We start from the raw sequence: 22607 nt of genomic DNA, 5'->3' as shown, positions 1-22607 counted from the left end.
TAAAACGTAAAACGTAGATCGTTTTTTACCAAGCGGCAACGCGGTCACCGCTCGACGTGAGCGCGATGAAATTCGTGTCGAATGAATGCGCCCTTATGGTTAGTGGATTTTGGAATTGATGACTCCACAAATAGTCACAAGAATATAAAATACCAATTACGCATTTGTTTGTTACTATGTTGCTGACAACAAATTCCTCTTATATTAAATGTTTTTAGAGTTTAACATTATTTCGTATCTATGTTATTTTGTCGAAAATGATGACCAATATTATTTCGCCTCGTCAAATGATATAATGATATGGTATTCATGTAGGCACATAATTTTATTATTTACTTTAACTAAGACGTCATTGGATTGCCAAGTGGCTGACTGGTTGGTCTAATCGTTGTAATTTAATTTTCTTTTTATCGATGCATTAAATAAAAAGACTTTCAACGTCATTTTAACATTATCAAAAGCTATCATTAAAGTAGAAAAATAAATACTATTGTAAGCAGATTCACAAATTTATTACCATAGCAATATTAAAACGCATTAGAAACGCCATAACTACCATCGACATTTTAAAAGTACTTTACAGTGGGCTGAGTATTTTCATGTTGAATAGATTTTGTGTTTTTGAAATTAAACATTAATTAATTGGTAAGAAGAGGTTAAGATAATATGAAATAAAGTTCATAAGATTTATTTAGGATCCTAATGACGTATTGATAATTTGAAATATTGATAAATAAACACTGTTTTAAATTTTCCCTCCTTGAAGTGACGTGACAAATACACGATAAAGTACCCGTTGTCTACGGTCCGCGTCTTTTCGCTCGCAAGTTTGCGAGACGAAATCGTTGAAATAATTCGTGATCTTTTGGGCGTTTTTATGGCTGCCGTATACCTCGGTTAAATGTGCGATTGAGCTCAAACATGAGTGATTATTCTTCTATGGCTACGCTTCAAAACAATAGCCAAACGGCAAAGTTTGCTGCCGCGTTACAACGTGCAAAATTGGTAAGGGAAATCTCATCTGCATATCGTTTATTTCTGTACCTCCTTGTTTTATGTTATTCTCTTTGTGTGTATACCTTCTTTACATTCACAATTGAGTTAAAACCACCTTCTTTTTGGGGGTACTTTTTATTTATTGAGTAGGTTTCGTGTTGAATTAACATAACCTACTTTTCATTGTTGGTTCACTTGACTGTCCATTATTTTACTGGGTGCTAATTTTGTTTCATTGATTGATTTTGGTATTTTTGTCAAAGGTTGCTGCTAAGTTAGAGGGTGGTGGTAGCAAAAGGCCGCTGGAGGAAGGTTCAGAACCGAATGCAAAAAAACTGGCGTCAGCGGAAGCCCAGTATCAACAACAACAAGCGATGAGGTAAACAGCCACGTTCTACGACGTAACACGAAGTTTTCCCGCCGTTTTCTTATAACGGCTTAGATTTCAGACCTAAATACACAGCAATCTGAACACATTGCCTTTTTATAATACATGATGGGACGAGCAAGTCGTGCACCTGATGGTAAGCTACACGCCTGTCCATAACAGTTGCAGTGCCACTTAGAGCTTTACATCGCAAAGATCTGAGGGGCATTACTGCGCCTGTTACCCTGAGACATAAGTTTAAGTTCTATGTGCCTGTAATTTCACCAGCAACCTTACCCTTCAAAACTGGAACGCTGTAATGCTAACATTAAGTTACTAAATGTTGTTATCTCATGGAGAAGGAATAAAAAATCTATCACTGTAATTTTGGAAATATACTATTACTTCCTCTCGTGAAGAGGCTACGTACGTGTCATTGGATGAATTGTGAAAGACAGAACAAGCCACTAATATATGCAAAGAAGTCATTGACACCGTAAAATGCGACTAGTATTCGTTGACACACATTTTTTTAAGATCATGTATGTATTGTTTGTACAAATGGGGATCTATGTGGATTATTGTAAAGATCCTGCTCGAGCAATATTGCTACGAGTAAATGCGAAGAGGTCCTGATGTAAGTGACGTAACAGTGCAACAGCAGCAGCGGCGGCGGCCGCCGTGGCAGCCGCGGCACGCATCGGCGCAGGCAACCCCGCGCCGCCCCCACCAGGCGCTCCACCCGGAATGCAGGACTCAGCCATCAATGAGTACATCAGGGTACCTGACAAGATGGTCGGACTCAGTAAGTACAGAGTAATTCCAGACGTTCAACTTTCAGCATTTTGTAGATGCCTCAAATCTATTTACACCATGTGCTTAGCTCTTCTTATTAAATCATATTTTTACTTAGTAGTATAAAAAACTCACTTTCCTACAAAGAATTCACAAATTTTGTGCATAGTATGCCAATGCAAAAGGCTCAATTTACAATGCCTCCATGGAATTGAAACTAGTTTTTGTAACATAATTGTACATAGCATAATGAAATTTGTTAATTGTGTAACATACAAACTAGATTCTTATCTATCAACTCTCAAAACTGAGAAATTACATACTTGACATTAAGTTCATTTTTGCCTTGGCTACAAAAATTTGCTTCCAGTATGCTGTAATGTAAGTTGATCCCAACTGAGAGTCTCCTTTATGAGTCCATTAAATGTAGGACTTTATGATAATAAAACCAATCATCATTAACTAAGACTTTTTCTAATTCACTAATCACAATGTCTCACAGTAATAGGTCGCGGCGGCGAGCAAATCACGCGTCTTCAAGCGGAGTCAGGCTGCAAGATCCAGATGGCGCCAGACTCTGGTGGTCAGCCGGACCGCCTCTGCACACTCACTGGCTCGAGGGAGGCAATTAACAGGGCCAAGTATGTGACTTAGTATAGCTTCAGTATGGCAGGTTATAAGACGGTGGTTTCCGCAACTGGACTTCGTGCCACCCGAGCTGCTTCAACAATTTTGGGCTCAATTTGCATAATCGATAACCGGATTCATCCAGCCAAAAAACAGATCATGGCTTTCGGAGAATTCTCGCGCAAGCTCGAGAATTCCAATGGTTGTTGTATTGTAGTTTGTATGCTACAGAAATGGACATAAAGTTCATTACACTATGTACAATTTAAATTGAGCCTTTCCATCATCTTGGGTTTGCTGATGACTTCAAGAAGCTACCTCGACTCCGTGAGGTATTTAGCTCTGTATTTTGCTATCGCACTATTATCTGTAATTTGAATGAATGTATGAAATGTTGCTTTATTTTCTCGTCACAAACAGGCTTAACAGTAGAGATACTTAGGTATAGGTTAGAACAAGATTAGACACTGTTTTGTGAGAGACTGGTGTATAGAAAAACCTGTATTACAGGTCACCAGGCTTCCACTCTGCAGATGTGCAATAAGATTGTGGCACTGTGGTTGTGACATATCACGACATATGTCGTTAATATTTCTAAGTTATAATAAAACTAGTAGTCTACTAAACTGAGTCATGAGAACCTCTAAGACTTAACTGTAATAATCTCACAATATGTAAAGTGTGAGGATGAATGAGTGTTTATAAGGAGCGAGTGTTACTGATTAGATGTATAAGTAAGTATAGTGTATTAGTGTGTATGGGGTGTATGGTATGTATGGTGTGCGAATGTGTTTAGGTGAGAGTACTATGATGTAGTACCTGGTATAACCTGTGTTTTTTTAAGTTAGACATTTCGATGTAATATTGCTGGACAGAATGGACAGAGTGTGATGTTGTTTTAGGGACCTTGTGAATCAAATAGTGAACCACCGTGGGCGTGAGAATGCGCCGCAGCACCAGGAGCTCCAAGGAGGCGGAGGCGGTGGTGGCGGCGGGGGCGGAGGCGGAGGCGGTGGTGGCGGTATGCCGCCAATGATGCGCGGCGGTGGCGGGTTGGCCACTACGGTAAGTAAACAACATTTTTTTCCAATATTGTATATCAAAAGCTGTGAATTGAAAAACTTCATACATTTTCGGTACAAAAATCCTAGTGACATACAAATTAAATAACAAGCGCATACAAATGATATAAAGTTATTCAAACTATGAATATTACAGTATTTGAGTTGATGGAAGAATACGGTAATAGTTTTTTTTTTATAATAATAATCATAATAACGCACACACTCAACATGGCCCCACACTAGGGAAACCCTGTATCGCGGATGCCATGGACACACATGGACAACCACAAATTACACCCAAACTCGCGAGAGAAATAAATGTAGGCCATCATTGACTTACAATTATATAGGCCATACAAAGATTTCTCCCGGCCCGGGAATCGAATCTGGGACGTCTGCGTGGCAGTCATGGTAACCGTTCGGCCACGGAGGCAGTTGAATGAAATAGATTACAACACAGACAGTTAATGAAAAAGAAGCCAAATGTTATTGACTTGTAACTGCTATAATATGTATACTTTTCTTTGAAAATTGCTGTTTTTTTATCTATAAAACGATATCTATGAGCAATGATCATAAAATCATTGATACAAAATGTCCACCATTAAAATGTTGGCTGGTTTGACAAATTTTTCTTTATTTTTTGTACCATACAAACTCCTTGTAAAGTAAAAAAAAGTACAAACTCCTTAGTCACTTATTCTAAAATCAAATCTCTTCAGTTCGTTTTTCTTATTTTCGTCTTGACGTAACATTGACATACATTTCAAAATGTCATCGCGCACGAAAATGGAAGATGTGAGAATTTTTCCCTTATTATATTTTGTTATTCTATAGCTATATTTTAAAACCTTAATAATCTGCCTTAGGTTATACATTTTCTTAACTTCGTTACTTACCTATGTTTTGAGAGAAACGACTACGTACCTCTTTTGCCAGTTGTACGTGTATATTCTTAAGATAAATTAAGTATTATGCTGTTTTACATAGATATTATGAGAAACCAGGTTTTGTGTGGTGCACTGTGCAAAAAAAAAATTAACATTAATCCTTACGCTGTTGAAAGAGGTTTTACAGTTGCAATATTAACGTGCGCGCAGGTGTGCCGATTTTGTGAAATGCTATATTCGTCGCCTTACTTTCTCAAATTCGTATCTTAAAGCACAAATTTACTGAAATGCAAAAGTTTATTGTATATACAAATTTTGCAGGCTGATTTCGCATCACATTTCCTTCATATTCACACACTGGCTTTTACCTATTCTTAAAGTAATACATCCAAATTAACACCCTGGATAAGAAATTTAACATAAATAGAAGTTTTGCTATCTCCTGAATAATCACTCTTTATAAAATACGAGTTTGAGAAAAATAGGCATCGAATTGCTACCCTGGCAAGTCCAGTAATTTATGTACGAGTTGTAGGAAGCTTGTGGCAAACCTTAGTCACCTACACGTTACCTGCGTTTGTGACGTTTTCATTTTGACTTGGTACAAAATTAAACAAAAACAACTACGATATATTAAATTAAGTCTATTAATTTCCCATTGGCATGGCACTTTTGTTTAGTCAAATAGTCACTTAAATCACAATAATAATAAACTATTTATTTATTGCAGTAGCCCATAACATAATGGTGTTAGTTACCAAAGAAAACCTTAGAACTATGTTAGTATTATTATAATGAATTTTAAAAATATACGGCATACTTCCTTACATAGGTCAGATTCAAGCAAAGAGGTTACATAAGTTCAAAATATATAATAACATTTGCTTAGAATGTTATCTGAACAGAAATTTAATTGCAATGAGCTGGCCACCTGTTGATAAAAAAAACTACCCGCCGTTTGCAAAATCCATAATTGTTGTGAACCATATTTATTACAAGAAATAAACATTTAATTTTCTCGCAAATGTGGCGGTAAAAAATACAAAACTCACACATAAGGTACTATCTCGTTAAAATATTCTTCGAGTACAAATAGATAAATGAACACTACGCCACTTTATTTTTTGGTCATTTTCTGTTATTTTTGTAAACAAGCATATTTATTTACTAATATTATGCTCACCCAATTTTGTGAAAAAAAAAATAAAGAAACAAAAATGTAAATTTGAAAAAAGAAACAAAAAATACGAATTTTGTGAAAGAAAAAATAAAGAAAAAAAAACAGAACAGATCCAAAAATTAAGTTGGGGAAAGTGTTCATTGGAGGTATCGAAATATACTAGGTTATTTTGAAAATACTAACAACCTTCTAGGATTATATTAATAATAATAACAACTTTTGTGCCATGACTTTTTACCAATTTGTTCTACTATCTCACACTTTTTAGATATTTGATAGTAAATTGCTTAGCAAGACCTCCCGCTTGCTGTCATTCATAAAAATAAATGTGGTGGGTGATTAAAGGACTATCATCAGGGCCGTGCCCGGGACGTGGCCGGGGCGTGCTAGTTTGTATGAACTGCAGGCCCGTCTCGGCCCCGTCCCGGGCCCGACCCGGCCCCAGCCCGGACACCGACATGTGTGAACGAGTTCATACAAAATATACGCAACGATATTTTTTTGAGCCCCTGACGGAGCACGGCCCGGATATGTGTGGATAGACCATTATTTTGCTGCAGCACAGAGTTATCACCGTTTAGAGCGATCGTGTACCAAACGTCGAAATTCGTCGTCAAACGAAGGCCGATGATGTGGTTATCGCATCACGAGGTTAAGGTGGAGGTGGGCGGGATATTTGGGTAGACGAGAAGTCGGACGATGAACCAAAGCAGTCAGGGAATGGTGGCCAAGAGGAGCAAACAGGCCAGAGGGCAGACCACCACCCCGATGATCTGACGATACTGTCAGATTTGCGCATGACGTAGGATCGAAAATATTGGCGCAATAACGAAGAGGCCTATGCCCAGCAGTGGGTTGATGTTGGTTAACCATGATGATGATAATAACGATGAGAGCGATATATTTTTAATTTTGTTCGAAAGTAAAATCTAATGAATCATTAAAGTCACGTAACAAAAGTTGTTGTTTATATTAGTAAAATAGTATGCAAGTTTGTTAATGTTTTACAAATTACACTGTATAGGAGCGTGCTGCTTATTTTTGTAGCTGGATAATTGGCATATATGTTAATTGGTTATTTAGGAGGAGATAATGCTGCCTGGGCCGAAGGTGGGGTTGATAATCGGCAAGAACGGCAAGACGATCAAGCAGCTGCAGGAGCAGTCAGGCGCCAAGATGGTCGTCATTCAAGATGGCCCCAACACTGAATATGTAAGATTTATAATAAGCAACAAGAATAGTTATAAAGAGGACATCGTACCCTCGATATAATAAGCAGGGTGGCCTAAGTAATAGACGAGATTTTAAGACCGAATTATGTAATATCATACAATACTTTGTCTATGAGTAAATGAAAATAATGAAACACAAACAATATTTTATGAGATTTTATTGCGTGCCGTATTCCAGCGTGACCTTGTTCCGAGTTTATGAAATTTGATTAACCAGATAAAAGTCGCTATTTAGTCGGTTCTAGTCGCAAAAAAGTAGATTTAGTCTGTCCACGGTCCAAAAGTTATAAGGGCGTTTTTCTATTCCAGTGGCACCATTTCTCAATCTCGCGAACCACAGCTCCTAGCTTAGATCTAATTACACTAAAAAAAGTCGTGATTTAGTTGGTTCTAGTCGCGAAATTTTAGAATTAGTCGCTCATTTGTTTAAAAGATATTGGATATTCAATTATTTTCATTGATAGGTACATTTCCAAATGTTAGTTGTGAAACCACACAAGATATCTCAAGAAGTCTAGTGTTTTGGGACTAGAACCGACTAAATAGCGACTTTTTATCTGGCTAGTCAAATTTCAAAAACTCGACCGTGGGTCACGCTGGAATAAGACACGCTATTTTATTTATATGTTTTTTTTTGCCAAATAGTCACTTAAGCCTTTGTGCCTTTTTTGTAACATTATTTTATTTTAATCAAATTATTTTATTAAATAATATCTCAAAGATATTATTTAATAAAATAATTTTAATTTTAACAATTTCACAAATGTAGTGACGTTATTCTGTTCAGGAACTGTGTACAGAACTATAATGAAAGTTTTTAGTTCAGTAGTGAGTACCATGGACAACAGAATTTTGGTTCAGAACTAAAAAGATGTCCTTTAAGTACAGGAGTAGAAAAATAAATTTTACAACTCCTCCTATTTAAGCATAAAAAAGTTGAGTAATTTCGTTTGTAGAATTTTGAATCATAATTCGTTTAAATCTTTCTCCTGAAAAGTTTTCGTTTACCCCCACTAGTTCTGTTGACAGAACTGCTGGTATTTTCCACCCATTTGTTGTTAATATATAGACAGTTACCTTCTATATATTAACAGAACAAATGGGAAGAACAGAACAATCCACACACACACTCTCACAGAACTGCTGAGGATTTTTCTCCCCCACTAGTTCTGTGAATGACACAGTTTACCGTTTAGTGCAGCAGTACCTATAAATCGCACCCATCGCGGAAGAATGGCAACAAGGGGAGTTACGTCAAAAATTATTGCTCCATTACATACAGAAAAAATATAACCCACATCCTCTCCAATTCTTGTAACTCTTATCTACAATATTAGTCGATATAATTAGAATTGGAGAGGATGTGTTTTATATTTTTCTGTATCTAATGGAGCAATAAACATGTTTTACGTAACTGCACTTATGTCATTCTTCCATGAGGGGTGCGATTATTGTTGTTAAAATAAAATTCGCCAGATTTTTGACATGTTTAAAACAAAAACAAAAAGAGACCAATGTCGAAGTTTCATAAACATGGGGACGTCTATTTCCCCATTTATCAACTGCATTTGATTACAGATGTTGCCTTATTACACCAAGTGCGCGATATGATCCTAAAGCCTTGTTCAATATTCTAACAATTTTATTCCGGTACAGGAAAAACCTCTCCGCATATCCGGTGACCCAGAGAAGGTGGAGCACGCTAAACAGCTCGTGTACGAACTACTCTGCGACAAGGACATGCAAGGGGGCGGTGGCGGCGGCGGCGGCGGTGGGGGAGGGGGCCAGAGGCAGTACGATGACTATTCCCCTGAGCAGGGCAATAACGGACTCGCTACTAACTCCACTGAGGTATTGACGCTTTCTGCTCCTGTTATGGATAGACCTGTCGCTTACTCCCAGCCACACGACTTGTTTGTCCCATCATGTATGATATAAAAAAAATACGGTGGTATTTACTGAAGAATATTTGTCGGGTTAGAAATTTTTCTTCATATAAATTGAGATTCTTTAATCTGTTGCGTTTTTTTTACATATCTTGTTTCCCTTTTTGCTATTGGGGGAAGTTTCATGGGGTAAAATAATAAAACGCACACACATAAACAACTATAAATTACAGCCAAACTCACGAGATAAATAAATGTAGGCTGTACAAATATTTCTCACAGTCTGAGAATCGAACCCGGGACCACTGCGTGGCTAACCAACAGCAAACATTCAGTCACGGATGAAGTTAATGACAGTGTATTGATATATGTGCCCTTCACCAGGTCCTAGTGCCAAAGATCGCGGTGGGTGTGGTGATTGGGCGCGGCGGAGACATGATAAAGAAGATCCAAGCCGAGACTGGTGCCAGAGTGCAATTCCACCAGGAGAGAGACGACGGGCCAGGAGACAAGAGGTTAGTGTTGCACAATCGTGCTTATACCACTGTTCAAGGTCGAGACTACATTTCAGCCAAGCCCTTGCAATTTGATATTATTATCATCACAGAGCACGTTATTCAAATTAAAGTTTGACTAATCATGAAACATTTCAAGTCTCAAATAATTTGTATATTCGGGCGATACGGAAATCCGTATGAATAAAAATGGAAGTATAGTCCGTCCATTTCACGTAGCATGGGTACGGTGTCGTTTGAGATTTGAAGTTTCTAGAGATGTAGTGATGCAAAATCGAATTTAGAAAAATCGATTTAAATATCTTTTTGAGATAGTTTGTTACGAAGAGAGAATCGATTTAAAACTATAGTCTCTAAATGTTCTTAAGAGCAAATAATAAGCAAAATGAAAAGTATTCAATTATTGTTAGTATTAAGTTACTAAAATCCTCAACCACGAAACAAAAAGTCAAAACAGCAATGAAAGTAAATTTAAACAATTACTCCAAAAGCATTCAAAGTGTATGTACGCGAGATATACAATAGCCGATTGGATTTATCGGTTCTATGGAGTAAATTGTATGGATAAATATTCCGTTTTACATATCAAGTGGTTGGGGTAGTTTATTTTTATCTTTATTACTTCAATTTCTATCTACTTTATACAGGCTGTATATTTGAAAATGGTACTGTAGTCTAGGCTCTACTCTATGAGTAGAATCACTGGCTGAGTGAATATAGTTTTGTATTTAGAATGTGTTTGAAAAATGAAATAAGAAAGAATAGAACATGAGAGTTCGTAATGTAACCTGATTTAGAAAATATGTGAAAAATTATTGCACTTTTTACCAAGGTTTAAAGATTATCTCAGTTTATATTCATAAAAGTACCTCTCGCTTCCTAAGCACCTACCTACGCATCCTAAGCTACGCCCCAGCCTACAGTACATACTTATAGAGTGCGTTATATTCCTGATTCTGAACCCAAATAAATAATAAACTAATGAACGTAAACTTTACAAAAAGTATTTCTTTAATTTTTTTTATCGACTACTACTTGAGAACAACATTAGTTATCGAAATCTATGCACATTACTGCTATTGCTCCGACGCAGCGACGGGTGACGGCACGGCTGCGAATAACAAAGCACAGGTGGGGGCGCGGGTGCATACGCGAAATTGCTCAGTGCACGCGCGACCTTGATCTAACGAAGACACGTAAATTATTTGTACTTCCGCTCGCCCGATCGCCGCAAAATGAATATTTATTCTAACGTCGAATTGACTGAGATGGTGCGACTTTACGCAATAAGTGGTGATGAAATGTTCCCAAATCGGAGTTTACGCGGAGGAGGTGAACAGTGTCGAAGTGTTGCGTGAGAGGATTATCTCAGCATTTTATACTGTGAGACAAAATGTGTTTGTGTTGTACAATTTAAAACAAATGTGAAATGTGAAAATAAATATAAAATGTGAAATCTTTTTATATTGCGGTCTCACTCGGCGCTCGCTTGGTAGTATTCCCATTACACTCGAAATCAAGATTAAAGGGAATCGGTTTATTCCTATGTACACTTCAAAACACATTTGTTGATTTATTTTTTGTTCTATCCCATATCCTAATTTTATTTTAGTTTATGTTAAGTTGTAATATGATTTACTATGACGTGTATGAATGTCTCACTTTCAAATATACAGCCTGTATACTGCAATTGTCAGTTGTTTTTTTTTTATATATTATAACAAATGTGCTATTTCTTTTTGTAACCTGATTTCGAAAATATTTAAAAATAGTATATGCAACGTAAACATTTGAAATGTCGCATTATCCATCCTATGTGAAATGAACTATATAATTAACTATATTTCATTGAACTGTATTGGTGTGTACCTTAGAACAATAAATAAAGTGCTTAGTAGGCGTACCACGTATGCCAACAATACGCGGAGTTCCGTGTACTCCAGCTCAATCCGCCATTTCCGCTTTGTACTTTATGGTCGTGTCAAACCTCGAAAATCGTGCAATAATGCCTTATTTTGCTGCCTTGGAGTGCAAATATGATAGTACCTACCTGTAATACAGCGGTGTTTCATGTCTTACGTTGTATTTTATTTGATTTTAAATAAATAATAGATTTTTTTTTGTTAGAAGAAACGAAAGTAAACCTCATACCGCTGCAATATTGTCGACTTTTTTTTGGAGAACTTTAGTAGTGTTTAATAGTTGTATGCAATGCTACTTTCGTTCTATTTAAACTATATTATTGCTTACAGATGCTATTTGCAAGGCAAGCCTCATCAAGTTGATCAGGCGCGACAAATGATCGAAGATCTAATCGCCAGTGTAAATGTAAGTTGCATATGGTTTTAAATCTTTGTTTTTAAAATTGGAAAACATACAAACCACCTTATGGAAAGGCAGTCCGCCACCGCCGCCTACTTACAACTGCCGTTGGGCATACAGTCAGCCTCCAACCACTAATGTGAACATTACTGCGTTCCGGTTTTGATTGTTCGGTGGTTGACGGGTACGAGTGCTGGTGAAAGTAAAGGTATATCGTCGCCTTATTTTCTCAAACTCTTATCTCAAAAGAACAAAGTAACTCGAGTGCAAAAAACAAAAAATACATTACTTATACAAATTTGCAAGCTGATTTCACATCACATTTCCTTCATATTCAGACACTGGCTTTTTTTACCTATTCTTAAAGTAATGCATCCTTAAGTACGTACGGCAGCATATGAAGCTACACATAGACGAATCTTGTTCCGTTGTTCTGTAGGCGATATTCGAACTAAAGTGTATTGCTTGATGTGCTGTTGACTGTACTATGGTTAACTCTAAAATTAACTGCTTAGATTAAATATTAAATAACTTGTCAAGCAGAGGAGAGAGCAAGAAGTCCGGCAAGGTCGCGGCCGGGGAGGTTCTGGACAGCGGAACGGTGACCGCGGGGACTATAACAACCAGTGGCAGGAGCAGCCGGAGACTAGAGTAACCTTCACGGTCTCCAATGTCAAGTGTGGCCTGATTATTGGCAGAGGTGAGTTGTGGTTAACTTAAGTTGTGACAGCCCTGTGAGATAGAACGGACAGGGTGTAATGCTTTTATCACCTTTACCATGAAACATGTTGTGATATAACTGTTAGAGATCTAAGGTTTTCTCGATTACTAAACATTGGGAATGAAACTATTTTGTCTCAGCCAGTCAGCCGTGACCACGTGACCTATAAAGGGCCCGAAACTTTGGTTTGTTTGAAAAAACAAATATACGTGATTTAGATTCGAAATATACATAGAGTCATTTCCATTGTTTGTCAGTGGTTCCCGTCGAACTCTTTGCAACCATGTAAATTCCTCAACTTGCATTAGACATTTTCTTCTTCTCCTACTTCTTACCATAATGCTTGCCAACGTGGTGAAATTTGCCATTGAGCATCAAGGTACTCGCCGAATGTTGCCCAGGAGGCACTAGATGTGCAGGAAAGGTCCGTCATGCGGGGAGGTTCCTTTCGTGTACCCCATTTATATATACTAGTAGGGCTAGCACGATAAAGCGCGACTTGTGCGACAGCGATATAAAGCGCGAGATAAATAAATAGAATATCTATGCGAAAATAGCTGTATTTTGAGCTTTAAGTCGCTCTCGCGTTGTCGTGCTAGCACTACAGTTTAGTGAAACCGGGAGCCCAGTTACACGAGGTTGAAAGTTTTCGCGCGGTGACCGCCCAGTTACCACGCCTTCATGAACATTAACAACAATAACAACATTTAAATTCCTCCGAATAATACAACCGCGCGGTCGCCGAAGGAACGTTACTTTTACGTATTTTGTTAAAACTGAAGAAAAAAAAAATAATACCAGAACGTATTAGAATCCGTTCGTTACGTTTATTTTGTCAAAATAATCAAAATGAACAATAGAAGTCGGCAATGTAGTTAGGGGAATCAGAGTTCTTGGGGCACACACTTCACGTATAGGTATTAAAACCTGCTGTTTTTTCATTTGTAGTTTTAGTTTCAAAATTGTCAATAAATTTTAGACATACATTTTCCCATGCCTTTTTTTCCAGTGGATTAGAATAGCCGACGGAACTGATATCCCATATTGCAGGGTGTTGTTTTGCATTCTCTATAAATTCTTCAACTCGATTTTCGTCCATCGTACTTAATTTGAGAAGTTAACATGTACACCTCACTAACCGTGACTGCAGCGCTGTTGCAGCGCGGCTAACAGCGGCCAATTTGAACGCGCCCTTATGATATTTGTTATTCTGCTAAAATCTAGTTTCAATAGTAGTTAAGTCTCAATAGTGTCAGTGATGGCGTTCATTCATTCAATCACTAACGATCGATGTTGCTTTACTAAAACTACAATGGAAATTACTATGCATATCTTAATTTTAACCTCGAATGCAACAATTTAATCTTCGAATTCAATATACTTAGTGGACACTTACAATATATTTAGTGGACTACGCCAACGACGTGCCATTGCAGGATACCGAAAAATTGCAATGGCAGTTGAATAGTAGCTCGATGGCTAGCTACTGACAAGCAAACTACTTTTAACTGTTGGCGAGAGTACCAAACGTGCAAAACATGCCGTTGACACTCGATCGACACAAATTAGCAGACTTGGTACGCAGATCATTCTCGCAATGTCCATTCCCTATCCTTTTTTTTTTAAATTAAAACTGATTCAGCTAATAAACGAATTATCTATCTGTACATCGTCGGTGTTTTGTAGAAAAGGCGAAAGTCATTTTCATTTCGTCATTTCCAAAAATTTTTCAGGGAAGCATTTTTACGACTGTTTTAAAATATTTACGTCCTGTTTTAAAATTTTTGTTTTGATTATGTTCAAGTTTTAAAATTGAATTTAAAACACGACGCAAATCTTTTAAAATAGCCAAAAAAATTTCGAAATAGCGCTTTCGCCCTTTCTACAAATCACGGACGATATCCATGTGACTTTGTGACTGTAGATACCGATCGATATTTTCCTCGGCAAAAGTGATTTAATAAAGGGGAATGAAAAGAGACTGTGTTGGGCAGGCGGCGAGGTGATAAAGCAGATAAACGCGGCGTCAGGCGCGCATTGCGAGCTGGACCGGCGCGCGCAGGGCGGCGATCGCAACAATCGCACCTTCTACATCCGCGGACATCCCGACGCTGTCGAGGCCTGCAAGCGCATCATCTGCGAAAAAGTTGGCATGGTGAGGCTAACAACTTACTTCACGAACAACCACGGCATTGTCCGAATGCTGGAGATTTTTATGTTCTTAAATTGTAACTGAATTGCGAATAAATGTCCAATGTATGTGATATAATAAGTGGTAAAAGCGGTGTTATAATGGTTAGACCTATCACCTCTCAGGTAGTGGCTTTTTTTATAATATCAAGTGATGGGACGAAGAAGTCGTGCACCTGATGGTAAGCTACACGCCTGTCCCTAACAGTTGCAGTGGCACTCAGCAGAGCTTAAAATCGCAAAGACCTGAGGGGCACTGCCTCTGCGCCCGTTACCCTGAGACATAAGTTGACAAATCTCATGTGCCTGTGATTTCACCAGCACCCTTACCCTTCAAAACCGGAACACAGTAATGCTGACATTACTACTTAGCGGCAGAAATAGGTAAGATGGCAGTACGTCCCTGGACGAACTCTTTCACAAGGAGCTTTACTGGTATTAAAAAATCCGGCCGTGGTTAAAAATCCGGGCTCGCGCCTCTTAAGTTTCTCGAGATTTTTTCGAAATCCCTATCCCTTTTACTAGGGTGGCGGATTATAGCGTAAGCCCTCTCCTGAGAGGACGTTTAATTGGGTTGATGATTAGTGATACACCGTTTTGTCTTCCGTGTTAAAATATTATATAGTACTCCCCTTTTACCTTTAACCTTTTCTTATTGACAAAACCAACAAATGAAATATAAAAACTTGTCGGCCTTAAGAAGCTGGTCGCCTTTCCACGGTCGTTAAGAGGACATTGAGCTGCTTAAAACGAAATTATATTAATAATAATAATATTAGTCTTTTAAATTTCGTACTACATTTCATGCGATATTAAAGCTTTAATTGCTCAGATCGAGAATCATTTAATAATAATATATGTCGGCGCAGCCGGTGAATTTCATCCCAGAGGGCGGCAATGGAGGCTCGAGCGGGGGCGGCGCCGGCGACTACTACGGCGGCGGCGGTGGAGGCGGCCAGGCTTGGGGTTACAATCCTCACTGGCATCAACAGCCGCAGCAACCGCCACAGCAGGTAATTGAACTGTCAATGTTAGATAATACTGACTAATCCGGTAGTTGAAATGTTTAGTTTTTTGACTTATACAAATCAAAAATACTTTCTGCACCTTCACTTCTTTTTTATTGTAAAATAGACCATGAGTTTATACCAAGTGCGTGCACTTGGCCACAAACTCATGGTACTCGATTGTCTTAAAAAGTACTATTCTAATATACTCTAGCTTTGGATAGACCCAAAATTTAGGTTTTGGAAAGAGATTGTTAGATTAGACTTTTTCGAAGACGGAGTAAAATGACAGTTTATTGCGCAAATGTTGCCCGCTTACGAGCTGCTAATGATTGTAGTCGATAAATATTCTATCGCCTATCGACTGAATATGGGTCACGCCTATGGAATAAATAGCCGAACTTGTTTCATTTGAATCATCCTCAACTCATTATTCATCCAATTATTGAGCTCATTTCAATTGTCAATTTTTGTAAATTCGTACATACACTATTCGTATAGAACTATGTTTATGAAAAACACAAAGAGCAGACATATTTCAAAGTTTTTAATTTTAATTCAATATGGATAATCAAATCAGGCTATTCTTGTTAAAATGTATATTAATAAAAATTGATCTCGATACTAATAGGCCAACTGTCAAAATGAAAATAAAGAAGGCAATAACGCAATTAGTAATCATTAGAACGGCGTAACATTCACAATTCAGTCATTTTTGGTAAAATTTTATCTTCTTTCACAATCTATTGATAAAACTATCGACAACAACTACGTAACTATTTAAAATTTTATGAAAACTGGCAACCCTACAAATGTCATTTTACTCCGTCTTCAAATCTCTTCTTTCTCAAATCTCTATTCCTATGAAATACGCATTCCTAAGTAGGAAGCAAAACGCTTCATGTTACATATTAGAGACAAAGGATGAATGAGTCTTGACTTTCTGGTGGACTAAAGGAAGAATGTCAATGTAGATCCATAGGTCGCTGGTTCATATCCGGCTCGAAGGACCAATGTTGGGAGCGTGGACTGTGTGTTGATGTTGAATTTAAAGATGTTTTGTACTGATTTAAATATTTTAATCTTGAACGGAGAACACACATTACACGGTACTAGGTATAGAAGAAGTGGTCGGGTTACCAAATTTTTAATAAATATTTAAAAAAAAATGAGGATGGCACTAATTGTAAAATTCCATGGCACCATCTTTTGTATTCGATATTTAGCGACTTTGCTTGTTGCATCTAGCCACAAGTGCAGATCAACCCGACGACAGGCCAGCCCGACTACTCCCAGCAGTGGATCGACTACTACCGTTCGTTGGGGCTCATGCGTGAGGCAGAGGCCATCGAGCAGCAGGCGAAACAGCAACAGGGTAAGTGTATGTCAAAGTTGTACAAGCAGTAGAGCTCCTTGTAAACAGTTCGTTCAGTAGTTCTACTGCCACCTTACCTATTTCTGCCGCCAAGCAGTAATGTGAGCATTTCTGCGTTGTAGTTTTGAAGGGCAAGGGTTCTGGTAAAATTACAGACACATGGGACTTTTCAACTTACATCACAGGGTGACGAGCGCAGTGGCAGTGCCCCTCAGATCTTTTGATTTAAAGCACTGGCAAGCTCTGCAACTGTTATGGACAGGCATGTCGCTTACTACCAGGAACACGACTAGTTTGTCCCGTTACTTGGTATAATAAAAGAAACGTCAAACTTGACACTTGAGATTTAAAATCACTCTATTGCACTTACAATAGGAACATTCCAAACTTTAGTGTCACACTTAATGGGGTCCACTTTGTTTGTGCTTTGAGTGCTTTCGTTCCTTTTTTTTTCGCATTTTCTTCTCAGATTGATTTTTAAACGGCAGATCGCGACACATTCTATCAAAATCCAGAGTAATGTCCAGCTGTCTGGGTTCCTTTCGGACATAGGGCAGATATTTTCGTCTGTTGGTCCGTCCATTTGAAATACCGAGCTTCCTCCTACAGCCGCATCTGCTCCGCCGGGCGGCGGCGGCGGCGGCGGCGGTCCGCCGAGCAGCGCGGGCAGCGGTCCGCCCAGCGGCGGCGCGGGCGGAGGCCCGCCGCCATCGGCTGCGCCTGCACAGCCCGACTACAGCGCTCAGTGGGCCGAGTACTACCGCTCCCTCGGGAAGCTCAAGGAGGCCGAGGCCATCGAGCAGCAGATCAAGCTCAAGGTGCTTATCCCTAATGTTACTTCTATTTGGCACAGGTCTACTGTGTCAAACAGTATATTCACTAGAAGACTAAAGTCGAGCAGCACGTTTCATGCTACGTCGATCGACTTTCCTCATCGATTTGATATCCTCCGCCCGTGCCCTAGCTTCTAATGAATATGCCAGTTGATTGATTGAAGGAAGAAACACTGGTATAGATTGAAAACGATGTCCATTTCGAATTTAAAGACACCCACTCCTCATCAGCAGCAAGGCCAGTCGGGCGGTCCAGCTCCCCCCTCCCAGCCCCAGCCACCCACTCCACAAGGTCAGCAGTCGGCCACACCGCCATCTTCAACCTCCGCTCCAAGCCCCATGATGGCGAACGCGCAATACTCCAACCAGTACATGGGCTACGCAGGCGGTATGTACCCAGGCTACGGGTACTACCCTCCACAGCAGGGCGGTGATCATCAACAACAGTAAACAATGTAAGTACACTTAATTTCAAAAGGCCCGTCGTCCACCAAAACGGAGAAGTGAGAACAGCTGTATTTAAATTACTAATAGAATTTGGTTATTTTCATTAAAGCTGTTCTCACACTGGTTGTGATGCTTTAGGGGACTCGGCTGAAATCGTGTGAGAGAGTACTGTTAAAATTACTAAACCCTATTGGTTCTTTAAAGACATCTGGTTTTCTCTGCGATTTGGTGGAGGTTTGAGGTTTCCGCAGAGACCTGTCAAGGTCGCGGGAGAGGGACGCTCTTGACCAATCATCGTCCTGCGTAAAGCGGGGCGAGAGGAATGAAATCATGAACGTTCTTCTCAAGCTTTTCGGTGGTCGGATGTGTTACGTGTGTAGATAAAAATGTTTTTTTTTTGCTAGGGGTTAATTTAATTTAGGAAGCTGCACTAACGAATTTACTGTTGATAATATAAAAATGTGTAACATTTACTAGTTTAAGAACATCGATATTATTAAAGAGTAGTCGCTTTCTATAGTTACGCTTTTATAGAAATAGTTTAATAAATACTGGGTATACTATTCATGATCATATATGATGGCGTTTTTTTACCTTAATATTATTTTTATGAAGTCGAAGTATGTGGTCCTTCGTACCATGCAATTGTTTCATTTATTACATACAATTGTTGCATGTTCCATTTATTTGAAAGTGAAATTATTTGTCAAAACTTGTGTTCACGGTTAAACATAATATTATAATGTATTTACATAAAGATGTAAATATTAATCCTTTACTTTACAGGAAATTTATTTATTTATATGTAAAATTGTCACATGCATGTGTTAATTGACAGTTCTTTTTCAGTTTGCATGATTGATTTTTAGTGATTTTGAAAAGTGACAATTCGGGTGCGTTTTACTGAAACTTGAGATTGACAGGGTTGATGATACAGTTAACACACACTTTACTGCATGTTATTAATGGGAAGGGAAAAAGATTAAAGCCCTTTGTAGGCTACCTAACAGGAGCGACAAACTACTTTTACAGTAAAAAGACCACAAGATGATTTAAGTGCCAAAAAAGTGTTCTTTTTTTTTGTCCCTCCTATTATATCATTATATGTTTTTCCTATGTATGTTTCTTTTTTTTTTATATTATTATAAAAAAGTTCAGATCGCTACGAATACGCTTCGCGTCCAAGCGATATGTGCGAAAAGAGTGCGTGTTTCGCTTTTACTCGGATCATTTAAAGGCCAATCAAAAAACGATAACTTTTTAGGTGGTTCTGAATTCGATAGTACATTTTTTGTATGTATGTTACACGGTAACGCCATCGGCATTTGAGAACCGATTTTGATGATTCTTTTTTTGTTGGAAAGCGGGTACTGAGGTAGGTACCCGCTTTCCTTATTGATCCCATTTAATTATTGGAGGAAATATTCCACCTCTAAAGGTGGCAAACTAGGGAATGAATCCGGTTTCGCGCACTTTCCGGTAACTTGGCAAATAGATTTCATTCCACTAACTTTTGAGGTCGGTTTCTTTTTATAAAAAAAGTTTTGAATTTATCGAAATGCCGTTCCTTGTAAAGTCGAGAATCACAGTCCAATAAAAAAAATGAAAAAGTTGCCGAGTGTGCGTTTGCTCTCCGCGTCAGGCGCACATGAACGTGAATATCTTCTATTCAACAGTATACTTAAGGCGGGTACTCACTAGCGAGCTGTAACTGTAACCGTGGTTCGCCAGCTTGCCGCGAGTGGTATGCGTGCGGTTCGCAGTGAGCCGTCTAATTGAAGACTGTTTCAAGCGTGCACACTCGAACGTCGTTACTGTATCTGCACGTTACAGTTACAGCTTGCTAGTGAGTACCCGGCGTAACTGACAACCTATATGACAATCTACCTGATGAGCAGTGGTTACCGCCGATATATAATATATATCGCAAATGCGATTTCGACCTTATGTTATAAGATCATAACACTCGTATTTATAAACAGGTTAAAGTCCGATCTTGAGGTTAATTTTAAGCTCTCTCATATTAATAAATCATAATCAAACGCATCTCGGGTCTCACCATTCAATTTACCAATTCTAGATAGATTCAAGAAGATAGATTCCCCTGAGTTGCTCTTTGTATACATTAATTTATCATCGTACATTTGAATATAATTATTATTTACAATATTTATTTCAAATATCTTAATCACATTAATTCGTGGGCCTTTTGCACAGAAAGCCGGCTTTCGGGGAGCTGGTCCCGTTTCCTCGACACTATTCTGTACAACACTATTTGAGTCTCAAATGTGTTCGAAACATTCAATCGCTGCCTCCGTGGCCGCACGGTTACCATCTGACACGTAGAGATCCGGTCGGGTTCGATTCCGGGCAGGGAGAAATATTTGTATGGCCTTTATTTATTTCTCTCGTGAGTTAGGGTGTAATTTGTGGTTGTCTAGGTGTGTGTCCATGGCACCCGCGATAAAGGGTTTCCCTAGTGCGGGGCTGTGAGTGTGTGCGTTATTATTATTATTTTACCCCATGAAACTTCCCCCGATAGCAAAAAGGGAAATAACATGTAAAAGAAACGCAACATAGTAAAAAAATCTCAATTTGAATATGAAGAAAAATTTCTAACCCGCCAAATATTCTTCAGTAAATACCACCGTATTTTTTTTAATATCATACAAACAAGTCGTGCGTCTGGTGGTAAGCGACGGATCTATCCATAACAGGAGCAGAAAGCGTCAATACCTCAGTGGAGTTAGTAGCGAGTCCGTTATTGCCCTGCTCAGGTGAATAGTCGTCCATGGCTCTCGCGATAGCGGTTTCCCTAATTACGGGCCTCGCGATACAGGGTTTCCCTAGTTACGGGGCTATGAGTGTGTGCGTTATTTATTTATATAATTCAATTCAGGTAACTCCGCTAGATCTCCCAGCCTCGAAAATAAAAATAAATACCGACCCAACTAGTAAAGCAGTCACCAATTTTGCTGTCAAACTAATTGGGTTTTAGTAAAACGAAGCGGACGCCATGTCAATGTATTATATCTTTTACAGTTTTATAAATAGTCAAGTGCTGCAATGTACATGTCGAATTGTTGTTTTAACTCTTATTACATTGGCATTGAGTCTCAGAATTGTCACAATGTAGTATATTTTTATAAGCTATCATAATATTTATGTTTTCAAAGTAGTAGCTAAAGGTTTGGAGTTAGATGCAGCGCTAGGGGGATTCCGGCGTCGGTATATAGTACGCTGTTGCCATGTTTGTTTGTCTGATTGCAGAGCGGCCAGCGGCAGGGCGGCGTGGCGACCACCTTCTTACAATATACTAAGAATTACGTTCATTCAGAGTAGTACGATCACTATACAGGTCTCCAAAATACGCTCTGTTAAAACGATTTTAAATTATTTAAATAGGTTGTCCTAAGTACGATAATTTTGTTTATCTAAAAAGTAGCACTTATATATTGGGAGGAACTGACGACTTTCATTTCTTCCATTGTAAAGAGTCCTATAGTAATCGTATTATAAATTCTACTCACAATAAATTAAAAAAAAAGTCAATGGGTATTACAAAAACTGTGTAAAAAAAACAACAAAAAACTGTTACATAAAACATCTGAAAAAAATTGGTAAAAAAAAATCATGGTCATAATTAGCAGAAACTTCCATCTCAGCACACTCTTCGTGGTAATATTTAATTAATTTATTGACATATTTAACCTCTGCGAACTAAAGTTGATCTGTGCTGCAAGAATGTTTTACACTGTTTTGTAATACTATGTATTTTTAAATTTGAGGTCTCGCTGGTATATTCGAACGATTTCGCAGATATGGTGGATGTTGACGATTCGAAAGCAATGTTGTCCAGATGATTGGCATAATTTCTAAACCTGTATGATTTGTTTGAACTACAGTACCGGCACGCTATGATGGCCTTTTTGACAGATTACAATAGTGAGGTCAAATCGCAATCCATTATCGAAAAAAATATAATCGAATGCGAGTCACATAAGTTTTTAGATTTATAACTAGTATTGCAAGGGGTAGCTGATTAAAAAGTTGATTGATTTGAAACGATTACTTAGTATATCGTCAATTCGAAACTGTTTTTTTTTTTAGCATTGAGCTTTGACACGAGTTTGCCGGAGGTAGAAGTTGTGCTGGACAGC

At 38.4% G+C, this 22607-nt stretch overlaps 1 protein-coding gene across 2 annotated transcripts; it reads left to right on the top strand.

Annotated features, from left to right (window-relative positions):
• Positions 1-809: 809 nt before the first annotated feature.
• LOC113230645 (far upstream element-binding protein 2) lies at positions 810-22584 on the top strand. Of its 2 annotated transcripts, XM_026464663.1 has the most exons (16): positions 810-1005; positions 1260-1375; positions 2017-2168; positions 2661-2799; positions 3688-3850; positions 7003-7131; positions 8808-9002; positions 9422-9552; positions 11805-11880; positions 12418-12574; positions 14590-14750; positions 15655-15798; positions 17041-17167; positions 17777-17985; positions 18214-18455; positions 21718-22584. In XM_026464663.1, the coding sequence occupies exons 1-15, from the start codon at positions 922-924 to the stop codon at positions 18448-18450; spliced, it is 2220 nt and encodes a 739-aa protein (XP_026320448.1). In that variant the 5' UTR covers positions 810-921; the 3' UTR covers positions 18451-18455; positions 21718-22584. The 2 variants fall into 2 exon arrangements, with proteins under 2 accessions (XP_026320448.1, XP_026320439.1); XM_026464654.1 differs by lacking the exons at positions 17777-17985; positions 18214-18455; positions 21718-22584 and having other exon boundaries at positions 12415-12574; positions 17041-17279.
• The last annotated feature ends 23 nt before the right edge of the window (positions 22585-22607 follow it).

This window comes from Hyposmocoma kahamanoa, unplaced genomic scaffold, assembly GCF_003589595.1.
Source record: "Hyposmocoma kahamanoa isolate Upper Pololo Valley unplaced genomic scaffold, ASM358959v1 101, whole genome shotgun sequence".
Lineage (NCBI taxonomy): Eukaryota > Metazoa > Arthropoda > Insecta > Lepidoptera > Cosmopterigidae > Hyposmocoma > Hyposmocoma kahamanoa.
Note: the sequence above shows the minus strand (reverse complement) of the source record. Positions and strands in the feature narration are given on the sequence as shown.